Here is a 14,436-nt window from a genome sequence, read left to right as displayed (position 1 = left end):
TAGTCATTAGCAGGATACAGCCTCTGTTTTGCCTTTGAGGTGCTTTGTTCTAACTTTGGTACCGCTCTACTGCAGAGAATTACAGTGTGCTGGCATTACAGAAGTGAGTAGAGAACTCTTCCATGTATCCTGCTTCCTCCTGTACTCCCTGAGTGTGCTGGTCTGTGCTGGTGACGTGGGAGGTGACGCTAGGTAGCAGATGGAGTTGTGTCTTGAAAGCATGTAAGATGTGGTGGTCTAGAGAGGGCCTTGCGAAGAAAGGCTAGGTCTCAATGTTCTCTCAGTTAACATCTTCATTGGTTTTTGGTATTTTGGTGTTGCCTCCCCCCCACCCCCGCCTGAAGGCAGTAGTCCAGGATACACACTACCTTGCATTTGTCTGTGACTGGTTTTGTGCAGGTTCAATTCCAAACACCAGTTCTCTGTAGTACGAAAGCTGATGGGCTAAAGATCTGTGTCCTCCATTTTCCAGTTTTCTGTACCTGGCTGCAGATGTACAGTTTTCTGTTGTCCAGTAAAGCTCAGCAGAAGCACTGTAAACACTAGTCCTTGTGTGTCAGTGTTTTCAGAGTTTCATCCAGCAGTCAAACTGAAGGCTTTTTTTCCAGAGATGGAAGAAGATAACCTAGTAGGGACAGACCAGTGCCTAGATTAACAACATGAACCTGTTTCAGTGATGCATGCAACAGTTTTGTGATACCGTGGCTAATGCATGGACTTTCGTTTTGACACGAATTTGGGCAAACTCTAGTGTGCACTTAGCTATCCGGGACTCAATTTGCAAGTATGAGAGTGCCAATCCTTTTGTTTGAATTCACTTTAAATCCTCATTCCTCACGCTCTCAGGGTGCTGAGCAAAGCTTCGCTCAGCAACATGCGCGGGGCTGGCCTGTGGGTATGGCCCAAAGTGGCCTCCGCAGAGAGGGAGGTGTATGTGTGTGCATACTCCGAGAAACTGAGCTCTAATTTCCTCTGGAAAGGTGGACCCAACTTCTTGCTCCTCTCAGTCCCCTTTTGAGTTTATCTTTGTCATTTATAATGTCATCTTCGTGCTTATTTTTATCTTCTAGCCTTTCACTGTTGAACTATTCTTACATTTTAATTGGCTACATCAAGAGACTTGTAGGTGATTAATGTTTCCCCTCTGCAGCTGGATCATCAGGAATAGGCACAAACCTTTCCATGCCCCATTTACTTCCAGTTCCTTTTCAAACAGACATGCGCTGTTCCTAGATCTTTCTGTCTTTCCTCACCTGCTGTCAGGTTCTGTTGTACCTCTCACTGGATGAGTTGTTGTTCCAGCTGTGCATTTGCATTTCATGATTTTATTTGTGTGGCCAGAAATTATGTATGAAGCCTTCCTACATCAGCAGCAATGACGGCAATACTCAGGTGACAGCTTTTGGAAGGTAGATTCTTGCCTGAATTGTGTTAACAGTTTCAGTACTGGTCCCTGGTGAATGTCAGTGTTCAACGACAATAAAAAATTTACTTCCATAGCTGGAACATTTGATATTGGGCAGTGAAATAAGGTTACTGTCTTTGTTTGTTTGTTTGTTTTGGTTTATTGTCATGATTTCCCTCTGTCCCAGTAAATCAAGATTAGAGAAGATTTACTATGATTAGAGATAGTTTCAATGATTTGAGGTCATTTACTATTGGCAAATTGCATCTGCTTTCTTCTGAGGTATGAGGGCAACACAGTGCCTTGTTCTGCTTTATGTATTTGCATAAAATATGATTGCCAACTGATGTCTTTATGATACACTTTTCAGAGTATAGGGGGTTAAAATTTGCACACTGTCATACCAGTTTGCTGGGAGAAGTTCCTTCACATTGAAAAAAACCCAATGTTTTTATGATTAAGTGGAGGATTAGGTTTTAGGCTTTGCATTTGCACTTCAATTCAGAAAAAGTGGTGTTCTCTTTCTAAGACTGTGTGTAGCTATAACCGGCATTTGTGAAGCTGGTGCATTCGCTAATCCCGTGGGAAAATGCCAAACTTGTCAGTTTTTATAAATTGTTGCCTTCATGACAGGAAACTGAGAGGGGAAGAGTCTTATATCTGAATGGAACGGCAAGGAGAAAATGGGGATGTAAGGACAGATATGTCCCCAGGTCACTGTTCTCTGTGCTGGAAGCAACGCCCAGAGCAAGGGTCTTGCTGAAAGACTGGATGAAAGCCATTAGAACTCTATAAGCATCCGGTAAATGTTTTGGCTGGATGAGGAGAAGACCTCCTGGAGGATGATCAAAAAGTAGCCAGGCATTTTTTGCTTTGTTTTGTTTCTGTTCAGTGCTGTCTAAACATAACAACTATTTTTATATATTTGTTGGTGGTAATAAAAGGTATTATTTACTTTTAACTGAACACGTCATCTGTTGAGAATGATTTGAAGATGAATGGCAAGCCATTGTCAACATGGTAGTGAGTCATAAAAGAGGGTTCGGTTATGCTTGCAGCATCCAACACCCTCAGGCAAGACTGGGATTCCTAGATGGTTCCTAGACAGTCCATCCCTAAACAGCACAGACTAGCTAAAGAGCTCATCATGCAGAATGTACCTCCTGGTCCAAGCATCCCTGACAGGGTGGTGAATAGGTGCCTAAACCTTCGCTTCCACTGAGTTTATATTCACGCTCACAGTTGACTTTGTGATGTGAAGTATCATGTAATATGACCAGTAGTATTGTGGCGTGTGTCTGAAGGGCTACAACTCATGCGAGTGCTTCCAGTTGCCTTTGGTTCTTCTATAAAGGTAATAGGTTGAAGGCCAAAAGTTCAAGACCGGTACAAAATTTTTAACATGGTGCAACAAAAGCAGTAAAAATACGTAGTTTGTCTAAATACAACAGTTTTAAAAATCAAAACTTTGTAGAATAAAATTTTAAAATATTCTGAAGATTTCATTGTAGGTTTTGGCTTGTTATTTTTGTTTTTTACTTCTAGAAAACAGCTCTGTTATAATCTGTAATTGCACTGGCTGGAGCAAATACTTTGTCCTATGTGTTAAATAGCTCAATGAAATGGGAAGGAGGAAACTGGTTGATGGACATGACTTAGTCTTTTGACAAGGCCTGCAAAGCTCAGGTGTTTCCTATGCAGCAGATGCTTTAACTGAATGTTATGAATTGCTCTTGTAAAACACACCTTCTAATAAATGTCACTCTTTTCTTTCCCCCTACTCTTTTGCAGCAAGTGACAGGCAGAAGTTTTGGTGAGAAGGATTTTCGTTCTGGATTAGAAAACGGCATTCTTCTGTGTGAGTAAGTAACGCTTATAGTTTTGAGCCTTGAATACAATCTTGACTAAAGCTGAAATGAACTTTAGCTAGTGTGTCCAATTGTTGGTTTCCTTTTGTGAGTTTTGACATTGTGCGCACTGGTATTTCACTGCAGCATCGTTTTGGTGCCAAAGCTATTGTTATGCTGAGGACTGAAATGTGGCTTAAAGAAAACAGGTTTTGCAAAGTGCTTCCCTCGCTCCACCCCAGCTCCTTCGTTGAGTTATGTAAAGTAAAAATGATGTTTGCTTTTTGGTTTCCTTTTATTTAAAGATGTTAACCACAGATTGGCAAATGGTCTTCCACACCTGCCTGTGGACGTTTCTGCTGCAGTGAGGCGTTTTGGACCAGCTCCAGGTCCGAACGCTGTCAAGAGTTAGCCATCTGAATACCATCAATACTCAGCTGCTTTTATAGTTTCTGGAAAGGTTAGGCATCCTCTAAATTTTACCTAAAGGTGTATTTGAATGATGTGTTTTGTAATTTTTGGACAAGAGATGCAAGTTAGCTTTTGCATGTTTCTCTGTGATTTTAGTAGCTGTTTTTTAGGCAGAGTCTTCCAAAAGCATGTTGTGGGCTTAGATGCCAAAGCTGGTGACTTTTAAGAGCAATTTGGAAGTGCGCCCTAATGCCCATGGTGCTTTGAAAATCCTGTGCAGGTTCTCAGGAGTTTGGGAGAATCCACTGATCTTAATCACCTGTGCAGACCAGTTTCTTTCCCTGGGTGTGCAGGGTTTTCACTGGAGTTAGTAAAAGCTGCCTTTGCACACCAGAAGGACAACGCTTGTGCAGGACTTGAATGCATATTGGAATTTGTAAATCGGATGTCCTGAGATGTTTAGCTGGACAGTTGCAGCTATTGGTTAAGTTTTATAATATGAAAGGTACTGGAACTTGGAAACTGTTTTCAGCAGTAGAGTTGAGCTCATACCCTGCAACTCAACTCAAGGTAGCTTACGATAGTTTTGGAACCTGCTTGTGTGCATACTGTTGTATGACACACTGGCGTCATTAATCAGACAGCTTGAACTTTAGCTGTTAAAGGGGAAAGAAATTTAAAGGAAATGATATGATCTAGTTTGATTGTAGTTGCATGTCTTTGCTGAGGAGTGGCTTTGGGAGGAGGGAAGTAGTTGTTATTGTTGATCAAAAGTTGTGTAACTCGGAAGGAGCATGTAGTTTACCTCTTTGTAGTTAAGGGTTGCCTCTTGCACAAGATCTCTCCCCTCTGTGTGTTCGAGGGAAGTGCTGTGTGCTGAATCACTTCACAGTGCTCTTTAAATGTTAAGGTTGAATTGTGTTGCATGAAAATTAAGGGATGTGTATTTCAAGATTAGATTGTAATCTTATCTGCAATTAAGCAGAGGTAGTCCGATTTAAATGCTGTAAATCTTTAAGATGGAAAACTTAACTACCTAATGTTTTGCTAATGAAACAAATAAATATGTATTTCTTAGGAGGCTGTAAGCTCCAGCACTCAGCAGATCAAGGGACAATACTACAAAATTGTTCTGTGACGTTGGGCAAATTGCTTGTTCTCATTTACCACCTGTGAATCAGTGCAAATCAGTCCAAAGGGATCTGTCTCCTCAACTTCAAATCTGAGAGGCCAGGATGTTTGTATTGCATCCTGATCCTGGAAGCAGTGGTTAAGGCTACAGAGCATTAACCAGAGAGCTACCAGTTTGGCCTTCAAGTTTAGCTTTCTGAAGGTGAGCAAATTATGAGGCCAACAACAAAAGTGTGCTCCTCGCTGGTTCCAAGTCCACTGTAAAATAAAGAACTCAACAGAAATTTGAGGTGTAACACTGAGAAACTTAATGTAACTTCAGAAAGTACAGGCTTTGGCAATTGAAGCACTGAGTTAATTTCTTATCTGTTGCTCAGAGAAGTGCCAGTAAAGCTGCCACAGGCAATATTGTCTTTCTAGATAGGAGGTTTCTGGTTTATAAGGGACATACCTGGGTGCCTAATGAACAAAATCTGGTGGTATTCAAGCTTTCTCTTAAACTCCTTCCAATCTGCTGTGCTTTCATCACAGCTGACCTTAACAAGTAGATGAAAACTTGATCTCAAAGTCTCTAATAAGCTTCAGAGGTCCAAAAGGAAATTACAGCTGTCTTAGGTTTCTGAAGATGGAAGAATTCACTGCCTTTGGTCTGCTTTATCTGATTAGATTGAAAATTTAGGGAAAAGCTAAATTTATCTTAGTTTTTCTCCACAGGACAGTACTCACTGCTAGTGTGATTAACTGGCAACTCATAGCCAGACACTTGTGTGGATGATGTCCATGTGAGTGTGGAGTGGTGGTTACTTCCAAGTGCCTGTTTCAGTGTTTTCCTTGCCTGTTTTATTTTGTGATGAGGACTGAAAGCAAGCTGAGGTTCTGAGAGATCCCAGCAGCTAGAGGACTGGAAACTGATGTTAGGAGTGGGGACAGAGTCACTATGCCTTGAATGGCCCAAACATGTCTCAAGCTACCTTCTGACTTTGCAGGTGTTTTGCAGAAGGGAAGGGGGTTAGCCACCATTCCCCAAACAGTCAGACTAGCCACGTGCAAAATGGCAGAGGGGGGATCTTTGTCTATGTTTAGGGCAGGATAGTTGGAGCCATATGCACAGCAGAGTCAGGCCCCCCTCCAGTTGATCTGATGTCTGTGATCTACACAGCCTGTAAATTCAGACAGACATCACTACACTGGTTATAAACAATTAATTCGCATCTAGCAACTATCCACATATTTTAATGAATGAAAACTAACACAACTGTGTGATGCCAAAAGCTTGGACCCTTGGGATGGTCATGCTATAGACCAGCAGCCTGACTTACTGGAGCAGCCTGCACGTGTGTGCTAGGCACGGGCACCCTCGTACCTACCTCTCTGGTAGCGTTTATGCTGCAGCTGGCATCTCGATCTGGCCTCCTTACGGCACTTGTGTAGCTTGACGCACTCGACTCAGGAGCTGAGGAGTGTATTTAAACAACACAGGATGCCATAAATCGCCAAGCTGACGGATGAGAGTAACACAAGCCCTTCCTTCTTTCTGGGTATTTGAAAGCCCACTTGTGCGGTTGCCCTGACAGTGCCGGCTCTAATTATTCACCCAGCTGTGCTGAGAAGCCGGTGACTACAACTTCTGTTTGTCTGAAATGAGTTCATGGCTTTTTAGCATAGCTGTCTGACATCAGTGCAGATGGTGATTTCAGCAGAGGACATCACAGCTAGGCACGGGCAATTCTTGCTCTGTTCTTGCTTTGTGTGTTGAATTCTCATATGCAAAGTCTGAGGAGTTTCCTGGCTATGCTTCTCCATGGATGGGCAAATGTGGCCTCCTGGGGACACGGTGGAAAGCTATATGAGGCAGGAATACAACACCACTCGCAGGAAACATCACTAGAAATCCTCAATTCCTGCTCCAGCACAGGTTCGTGGGGTTTTTTTTCTTTCCCCTTGTTACATAGCTTTCACATTTAGATTTGACCCACATATCATAAGCAGCTAGAGGATTAATCAGGAATAAATTAGATCTGGTTGTTGCAATGCTTAGGTGTTCCAATTCTACGGATTCAGGCATCTGAATGAAGGCTGATTGCAAAAGGAAAAGTATAAGCTGTCTCCATCTGCCTGCCTCACTGATTTGGGTAGTTCTGTTGCCTTTCTGAAACAACAGATAAGGAAGTTGAAGTTGCTTTAATTTCTAAGCATGCAACAATTGCTATTAGTAAGTTTTAAAATTTCTACACAAAGACAAAAATATATACATCTTCCTGCAACCTTGCCCAGTTGTTACTGCTCTAATATTCTTGGAAGTGTGTATTTAAAGTGAGCAGTTCCTTTCCATTCTCCTTGCCGTCCACCTCCCCTTGCCCAGCTGTGCTACTGCAGTATTCCTTCTTTCACATTGGGCATTCAGCAGTTAGAGAGGTCTCTGTGGGATGTGAGACTTGGAAAATCCAAGTTATTTACTTGCTTTGATATGACTATCCAAGGGTGATGTGTATCCAATATATCTGTAAGCATTTCTGACATGCAGTTGGGATCATATTTTCTCTCAAGCTTGCTCTGGAATCAGGCAGTACGAGGAGTCCAGCCACCCTGAAAACTTATATTAGTGGTAATGAGATACTAGGAATAGGACCAAACCATACGAAGAGTAGCAACAACAATTGAGACACCGATCCTGGGCAAAGGACCTTAAACAAAACAAATCCAGATTTAGATATTAGGAGAAATTATTTGGCTTTGCAGTGGAGTCCTACAGCATTATGGCTATGTGTAATACCTTAGATTTTCTATGTAGAACCGTTCAGTTGCATGTCTGCTTTATGTATGTTTGTAGATCAATTTACAGCAGTACATGCAGGCATAATAAATCTTTGATTTTCCTCAAGCATGAAATTTCTAACAGATATTAATGCATACCTTGAGAAATCGTGGCATAAATGTATAGTTTTTAGGTTTTACTTTTAAATTTTCGAAGTGAGAAGTTAGTTATGCATAAATTATTTTAATAGTTTTTAAGAAGAAGTGAAGTGTGACTATAAATCTGAACTGAAAGTGATTGTGATCAAGAGTTACATAATGGAATTTATAATTTCCTCTCTCATGAGAATAATTTTCTTCTATAAATAAGAAGTCTCCTTAACTTGTGTTCTTCGTGTCACTGGTGATGAATGAGCTGCTTTTTCTCAGAGACCAGAGTTTCTGTGGGCTTACATCATGGTTCTAGTGCATCTGACCAAGCTTTGGGCTGACATGAATGCTGTTTTCAGCAAGGGCTAGATATCTGCCAGATCAGTGCAAATGCAGTGGTACGGAATAGTGAAACCTTGTCTTCTGAGTCAGTGGTACTGTTAGGTGTGGAGAACAGCCTTCACTGCATACCTGGTGTTTCAGTTGTTTGGCTGTTTAAAAATCAAGTTCTTGCGAGTTAATGTCACTTATGTAAAACTGCCATGCTACTTATGGAGACCTGGTAGGGGGAAAGCAAATACTTTATCATCTTTCTAGATTGTAGGATTTTACGGATATATTATTCTGTCAGTGGTATAGGCCTGGCATCAGTTCAGCACTTGGCTGTGTAGTGTACAGTGCAGAGACTCTTGTCTTGCCAGATACCTCACTGGAGAAGTTACTGGCTGCCTCACCCTTACGCTTAATTAGGCTTTTGCTTGAATTTCCTATTCCTGGAAACTAAGAAGGCATTTGAGTTTCATAGGCATACTTGAAGTTTTGAATGTGACCCATGCCTTGAGGTGAGAAGGGGTTGGTGTTCTCCTGCGGTTTTCAGGCTCTGCGTTGTAAAGCCAAAACATTATCAGCATCATGGATTTGGCACGTCTCCAGTTTAGAGAGACGGGCCCCAAGGCTCATTAAGCATTAAGATTTAGGTTCATGTGAGGACATTGGAAACAGTTTTATATGAATCCAGAATTTTTAATCTTTAAATTTCATTGCCGTGTTATAATGAAGAGCTATTTATTAGTACGGTTTAGGTGAGGGGGCAAAGGTAGCGTAAACCATAATGCTCAACTGTGTGCATCAGAAGAGAATTGCCATTGAGGGGCATGCTTGAGTGCAGCCAGAATGGTCTGTCTTTGTATTTATGTTAAAAAAAAAATTCATCTCAATGGACTAAAGAGTAGAATTTTTTCAGTGGAGCTTGGTAATTGACAGGGCAAGAGGCTTTAGAACACTGACCCATTCAAACAAAGTGTTGCTTAAGTGCAAAGCAAGGTAATCCTGGAAGAGGTTTCAGCTTTCCAAGAGTGTATGTTTAAGAAATTGTGTTGGCTGTGTACTTTGGGCAATTATCTATGGCCATTGCTACTCAGTGTAATGTGTGAGTTGTAAATCCATAGGTGCATGAGACGCTCTTAATGTCATTTACCGAGGTGGTAGGTTCTGTATAAATAGCTTGTGAAGTTATTTATACACAATCTTCCCTGCTGCCTTTCCTGAGCTGTTTTGTAATCTTGTTCATATTTTTAGTCTGTGGCAGAGCAAGACCCATGCTATCCGGTGTTTGGCATACTTGTTTTCTAAATCCTACATATTTGCATAGTTCTTTATCCACCTTTTACTCATCAGACTGGACTGTCAGCCCTTTATAGGACAAAATCAGTTCTGTTATGCTTGTTAAAAAAGCACCTTGTTAATCTGATCCTAAATAAATAACGTCAGGGGCATCATTAGCAATCACTCAAGAATGTTTTCCCCAAAATATTTTTGTGACCTCAAGAACATCTCTATATTTTGAAACTTCTTTACCACTTCCTTTGCAGCAAAATATTTTGACTTTTCATTGTCTTCTATTTCAATATGATTTGCTGATCTTTAAGACTAATAGTGTTTTTTTTCTCTCTTTTTCAACTGTTTGGCGGCATTTTGGAGCTGCTACTAGAGCATGAGTTTAAAATTTGTGGATACTGAAGCTGTCTAGGCTAATAATTGTCAAGTGCTGAAAGGCTGCTTGTTAGAATGTAAAACTTAATTTAAAAAGATCAATGTCTCCGTGAAGGTTTCCTGAACTCTCAAATATGAAATGCCCTTTTACTTTAGGATCAGGTCATTAGTCAGCTTTTCTTTTGAGGAATATGATCTGTTATTTGAGCGAAGAGCTCTGTTGGATACCTGTCCCTCCAGCCTGGACTGATACATGAACACACATCACTTCAACCTTTCTTTTCTTCCATTTCTGAAGCTTATTCTCTGAAACTGCTTCTCTTCCATTTCCTTTCAGAAACAAAGTCTTTTTGGAGGCTGGGTTTTGGCAGCCATCCTCTGAATATTTTCTTAACTGACGCTTTCTTGCAAGAATTTCATGGGCAGTTGTCTTGGTGCTTTTCATTAGATCTTTTATCAGCTGTTGCCTGAAACGCCTTCTCTTCCTGGCAGAAGTTTTTCAAATTCTTAACTGGTGATAAACAACCCCAGGAAGGTCTAATAGGTTAGTCACACAGTGGCTAGTACTGATTTCAGCCTGTCTGTCCTGCTCTGGAGATACCTTATCTCCTGGAATGCCAAGCCTTGGGGACAGCACCAAATAGAGCAATTGATTCTTCCCATACCTATCAGAGCTGGTTTTTATCGGGGGAAGGAAATGACCTAGCTTCTCCCTATAAGAGTGGGGATGGAGCAGCTTTCCTCTTCCATCGTGCCTTGTCATTTCTGTAAGGTAAGGCAGCTCTAAGGTTTTAGATTCTCTGCACTGTCTTACTGTGCTTCATCTAACAGCTAGCTATGGAAGAGTCCAAGCCAGCACGTGGAAAGGGAGGCTGGGTGTGTGGATGTTGGACTGAAAGTGGCAGGAGGACTTTGAGAAGTGAAGAACAGAGGATTGTCTGGACTCAGGACAGGTGCATAAATGCCAGGAGTGGTGCTGAGAGCCTGAAGGGTCTGGAGGGTCAGGTGTGCTTGTAGAGACTCAGGTTTTGTGGATGGAGCCTGAGGAGGCTTGGTTTTATCCTGTTTGGGGTTATTGTCTTTTGGGTGTTTGGTGGCATTGTTGGATTTTTTATCCCTCATATTTTGTTTGATTTTTTTTAAGAACTATTTTGTCTGTATTTCTTTTTGTCAGGTCTTTGTTCCTTTTACTGTAAAAATGTTCATTGTGATTTTATTATATCTTCCTTCTGGTCATGTCAGAGAAACACTGGTCATACCAGGTACCAGAAAGACTGAATAGAAGTATTACAGTCTTTATATTTTTGTTCTTTCCTTTTTCCTCCTCGTGTCATTTAACTTCTTGCATAAATAGCTGTTAATACTCTAGAATTATTTCTGTGAGAGGCAAGTTGGCTGAAAGCTAAAGTTTTAAGAAGTCCTCCTTAAACTTGTTTTGCCAGTCATCTCCAAAATGTCTGCTGGTCACCAAACCCCAGCTACCAAAATTGTCAATGGTGGGGAATGCAACTGCATTCTCCTTTTGAAAACAGTATGGAAGGAGGACATTGGTTTATGGTTTGTTTCAACCAGTATTCCCTCACCTTATGGTGTCAGACCTTAAATTAGCAGTATCTTACTGGAGGGGAAGGAAAAATGAGGAAATAATGGAAGATTTAAAATCATCCTGTTTTTTTTATCTCTCGGGACTGCTTAGTTGGATGTGTCCCATTTACATCAGTTTTCCTAGATGCAAGACTATGAAAAATAGTACCAATACCTTAAAAACAACCTTAATGTGCCATCAGCTAGGTGTGTGTTTTGAGCAAGTGCCTTCAGGTGCCTTCCTACTGCAGGAACGGGTGATGGAAGTACCTTGTCTAACAAGATCTAGGGACAGGGCCTTAAATGTATGTTGCAGCAAGGCTTACATTGATTGCCTGCCCTTTGCGACTTGTTTAACTTTTGTAATGGAAGTTAATGCTGTGAAAATAAAGCACTGAACAATGTGTGCGTGTGTTTCAGCTGTTGTAGAAGCTGGGGGGTTCGACACTTGTCCTGCCACTATGTTTTCCACACCTTTCTCAGGGATTGCTGCAATACAAATATATTTTTAAAGATTTAATTTCATGTCCTAGAATGATCCATTCAGCAGGATTTCTGATGCTTTTTTGAGTTATCAAATCTGTGGTTCCAGAAGAATGTGAAATTGTTTTGTCTTTTTTGGGGAGGCTGTACAAAACTTTCGGAGATAACTGTGAGGTTAGATGCTGGAATTGTTCCCCTGTCCATAGATGCCTCCAGTGCAGGTATCTAGGCTTGCTGTGCGGCTAAGTGCAGAAAAATAGCTGCTTCTGGTTACGGTCCTGTTAATGACTGCCTGATGCTGGACTTCTCTACTGTCTGCAGTGCAGTAGGCGGGACAGTACTCTGCCAGGGACTGGTTGCCAGTGTTTCTGAGTGGTAACCAGTGGGGTTATTTTACAAAATCTTTTTTTTTTTTTTGAGTTGCACAGAAAAATAACAACAAAAGTTTATTAACAGGTCAACACGCACTCGTATGGTCAGGTTTAGGTCTGGGAGAGTGACAAAGCAGAGAGCTACAGCTGTAGTGGGACTGGAGGAAGATTTAGGTTGCAAATGTTTTCTCCTCTGTGATCTTGGTCGCTGGGGTCACGTCTGAGTGTCTTCCCCTCAGAATGAGCCAAGGGTGAGGATTAGGGTTAGAGTTAGGACGAGGATTGGGGGAAGGACAAAGGCTAGAGCTGCAGATGCAGCAGGGCTGCTGGAGGAAGGTGTGCACTGCAAGTATTTTCCCCTGCAAACTCTGAGACACTGAGGCACGGCTGGGGATGGGAGGCCTAGGGCAGCCAAGTCCTTTGGTTCGGGTTGGCAGGGCAAGAAAGCATGGGACTGCTGATGCAGGGGGCTGCCAGGGGAGGGTATGGGTTGGTGCTTTCTCCCCTGCAGACCCTTTCCCCTGGGCTGTGGCCGAGGGCCTTGCGCCGGGTCCCTGGTGCAAAATGGCTACGGTTATTGTTTGCCCTGTATTTCAACAGAAACCTACCAGAGCTGATAAAACTTTACATTATCAAGACAGATGCTCTGTATGAGTCTTAATTGGCACAGAAAATTTAGTCCGTGTGTATTGACCTCTGTGGGAAGAAGTGTACTTAGTGGCTTTTTCGAGAAGCAGGGACAGACAGTACCTGTGTGATGAAGGCGACCATTGAGACATTCTGCATGAACAGTACGGCTTTTCAGCCAGGTTGGTGGCAAAGCAAGCTTAAGCCACTCGATATTTTGGCATCTGGACTGTTGCTCTAGATGAGGCAATAATTCAGAAGCAGCCAGTCTGCTCTGGAAGAAATCTCCCTTTGGCGCGTTCTGCAGTGAGCAAGTCCTGGGGGTTTTGGTGCCAGACTGTTTAGAGATGCTTCCAACAGGAGGTAAACATTTTAATAATAGAGATCTTTCTTCCTCAGGCTTTTCCATCTTGCCCCATTCCATTTCCTCCCTCTTCAGACTCTAAACAGTGATCTAAAATGTTGTTTATTCCCTGCTCCTTTCCTTCCTCTCATTTTATCCTTCTCCCATACTTTACAGGGAAGCCTGTACAAGCCATTTTGAAGACTTATTTAGAATGGGCTTTGGCATTTGAAGTTTCCATTAAGACTTCTTTATTTTACTTTCTATTATTGTCTGTGGCTTTTGATCTGCACCTGCAATATTGGTTATGGTTCCTGATGTATTCACGTTGGAGTAATAAAAAAAAAATAGGATGCTTTAGCTAATGTTTCTTTTTTTCTTTTTTTCCTGAGACAGAATAGGCAGATTGACGATTGAAATCACAACAGAGCTACAGTTTTTGGAAAGAAGCTCTCTGACCAAAAAAAAAAAAAAATATATATATATATTAAATTGCCTGTTGCAGCAGCTAAATGGAAAATAAATTTTATAAGGTTGCTGCTGGACAAGACTGAAAGATAGGTTAGTGCCTTTTGGGGGTAAAAAAAAGTAATGTTTGTGTTTCATCTGTGAAATAAAATTATGCTTATAGGAAGGGAGATGTGCAGTTCTTTTCTTCCCATTCTGTTCATCTAGGGAGAATAAGTTAATTGTTTGTATATAAAAGTATATTCTTTCATAATGTGTTTTTAGGACATAATAATGTTAGATCCTACCTTAAGCAGAAGGCAGGAATAGAACAGTAGTCTGTACGAGCTTGGGTTACAGAGATTTTAACTGCAAGAAGATCCAGAAAATATCTTTGACTCCCAAAAATGTCATTCGTGTTGGATTTGTTGCCACTTCTGGCAACAAATGGTGGTGCTGGAGGTGTGGGGACTCCAAGTGTGTAATAACACAAGTACAATTTAGGATAGCTTGGACAGAAGCTTTATTAACTATGATCATAGAGAACGTTTAGAACAGCATCTGCCCCTCTGCTCTCCTGTTCTCTCCAAGTGATTGCAGACACCCAGCCTATGTACTGTTTCAGGGAAAAAAAGAAAGAGATGAGGAAAAACAGTCATTTCAATGGACTCCTTAATGAGCTTGCTAACTGCCACAGTCCTAAGAAGAAATCAAACAGTAAGAGATGGCTTTTGATGGAGCCTATGGGAGTGACACAACTCATCTTACCTTAGTTCAGAAATAGAGAGGTGGGAACAATCACAGACTGCTAGCTTTTATTTGAAAGGAATATTCTTTTAGTTAGGATAAACTTCTTAGCCAGACCTCTCAAATACTAAATATTAATAATTT

At 41.4% G+C, this 14,436-nt stretch overlaps 1 protein-coding gene across 4 annotated transcripts in view; it reads left to right on the top strand.

The window, feature by feature from the left end:
- Positions 1-14,436, top strand: part of LIMCH1 (LIM and calponin homology domains 1) — a 179,540-nt gene that overhangs the window by 61,501 nt on the left and 103,603 nt on the right. For 3 of the 4 annotated variants that reach the window (XM_086746346.1, XM_086746345.1, XM_086746344.1), the window contains exon 2: positions 3,197-3,267. In XM_086746346.1, coding sequence (XP_086602472.1) covers positions 3,197-3,267 — 71 coding nt within the window. Of the gene's footprint in view, positions 1-3,196; positions 3,268-14,436 lie in introns of those variants that run through there. The other variant, XM_086746348.1, reaches the window with a different exon arrangement.

The sequence above is a fragment of the Chlamydotis macqueenii genome, chromosome 4 (genome assembly GCF_036417535.1).
Source record: "Chlamydotis macqueenii isolate bChlMac1 chromosome 4, bChlMac1.mat, whole genome shotgun sequence".
Lineage (NCBI taxonomy): Eukaryota > Metazoa > Chordata > Aves > Otidiformes > Otididae > Chlamydotis > Chlamydotis macqueenii.
This window is presented reverse-complemented; position numbering and strand designations above follow the sequence as displayed.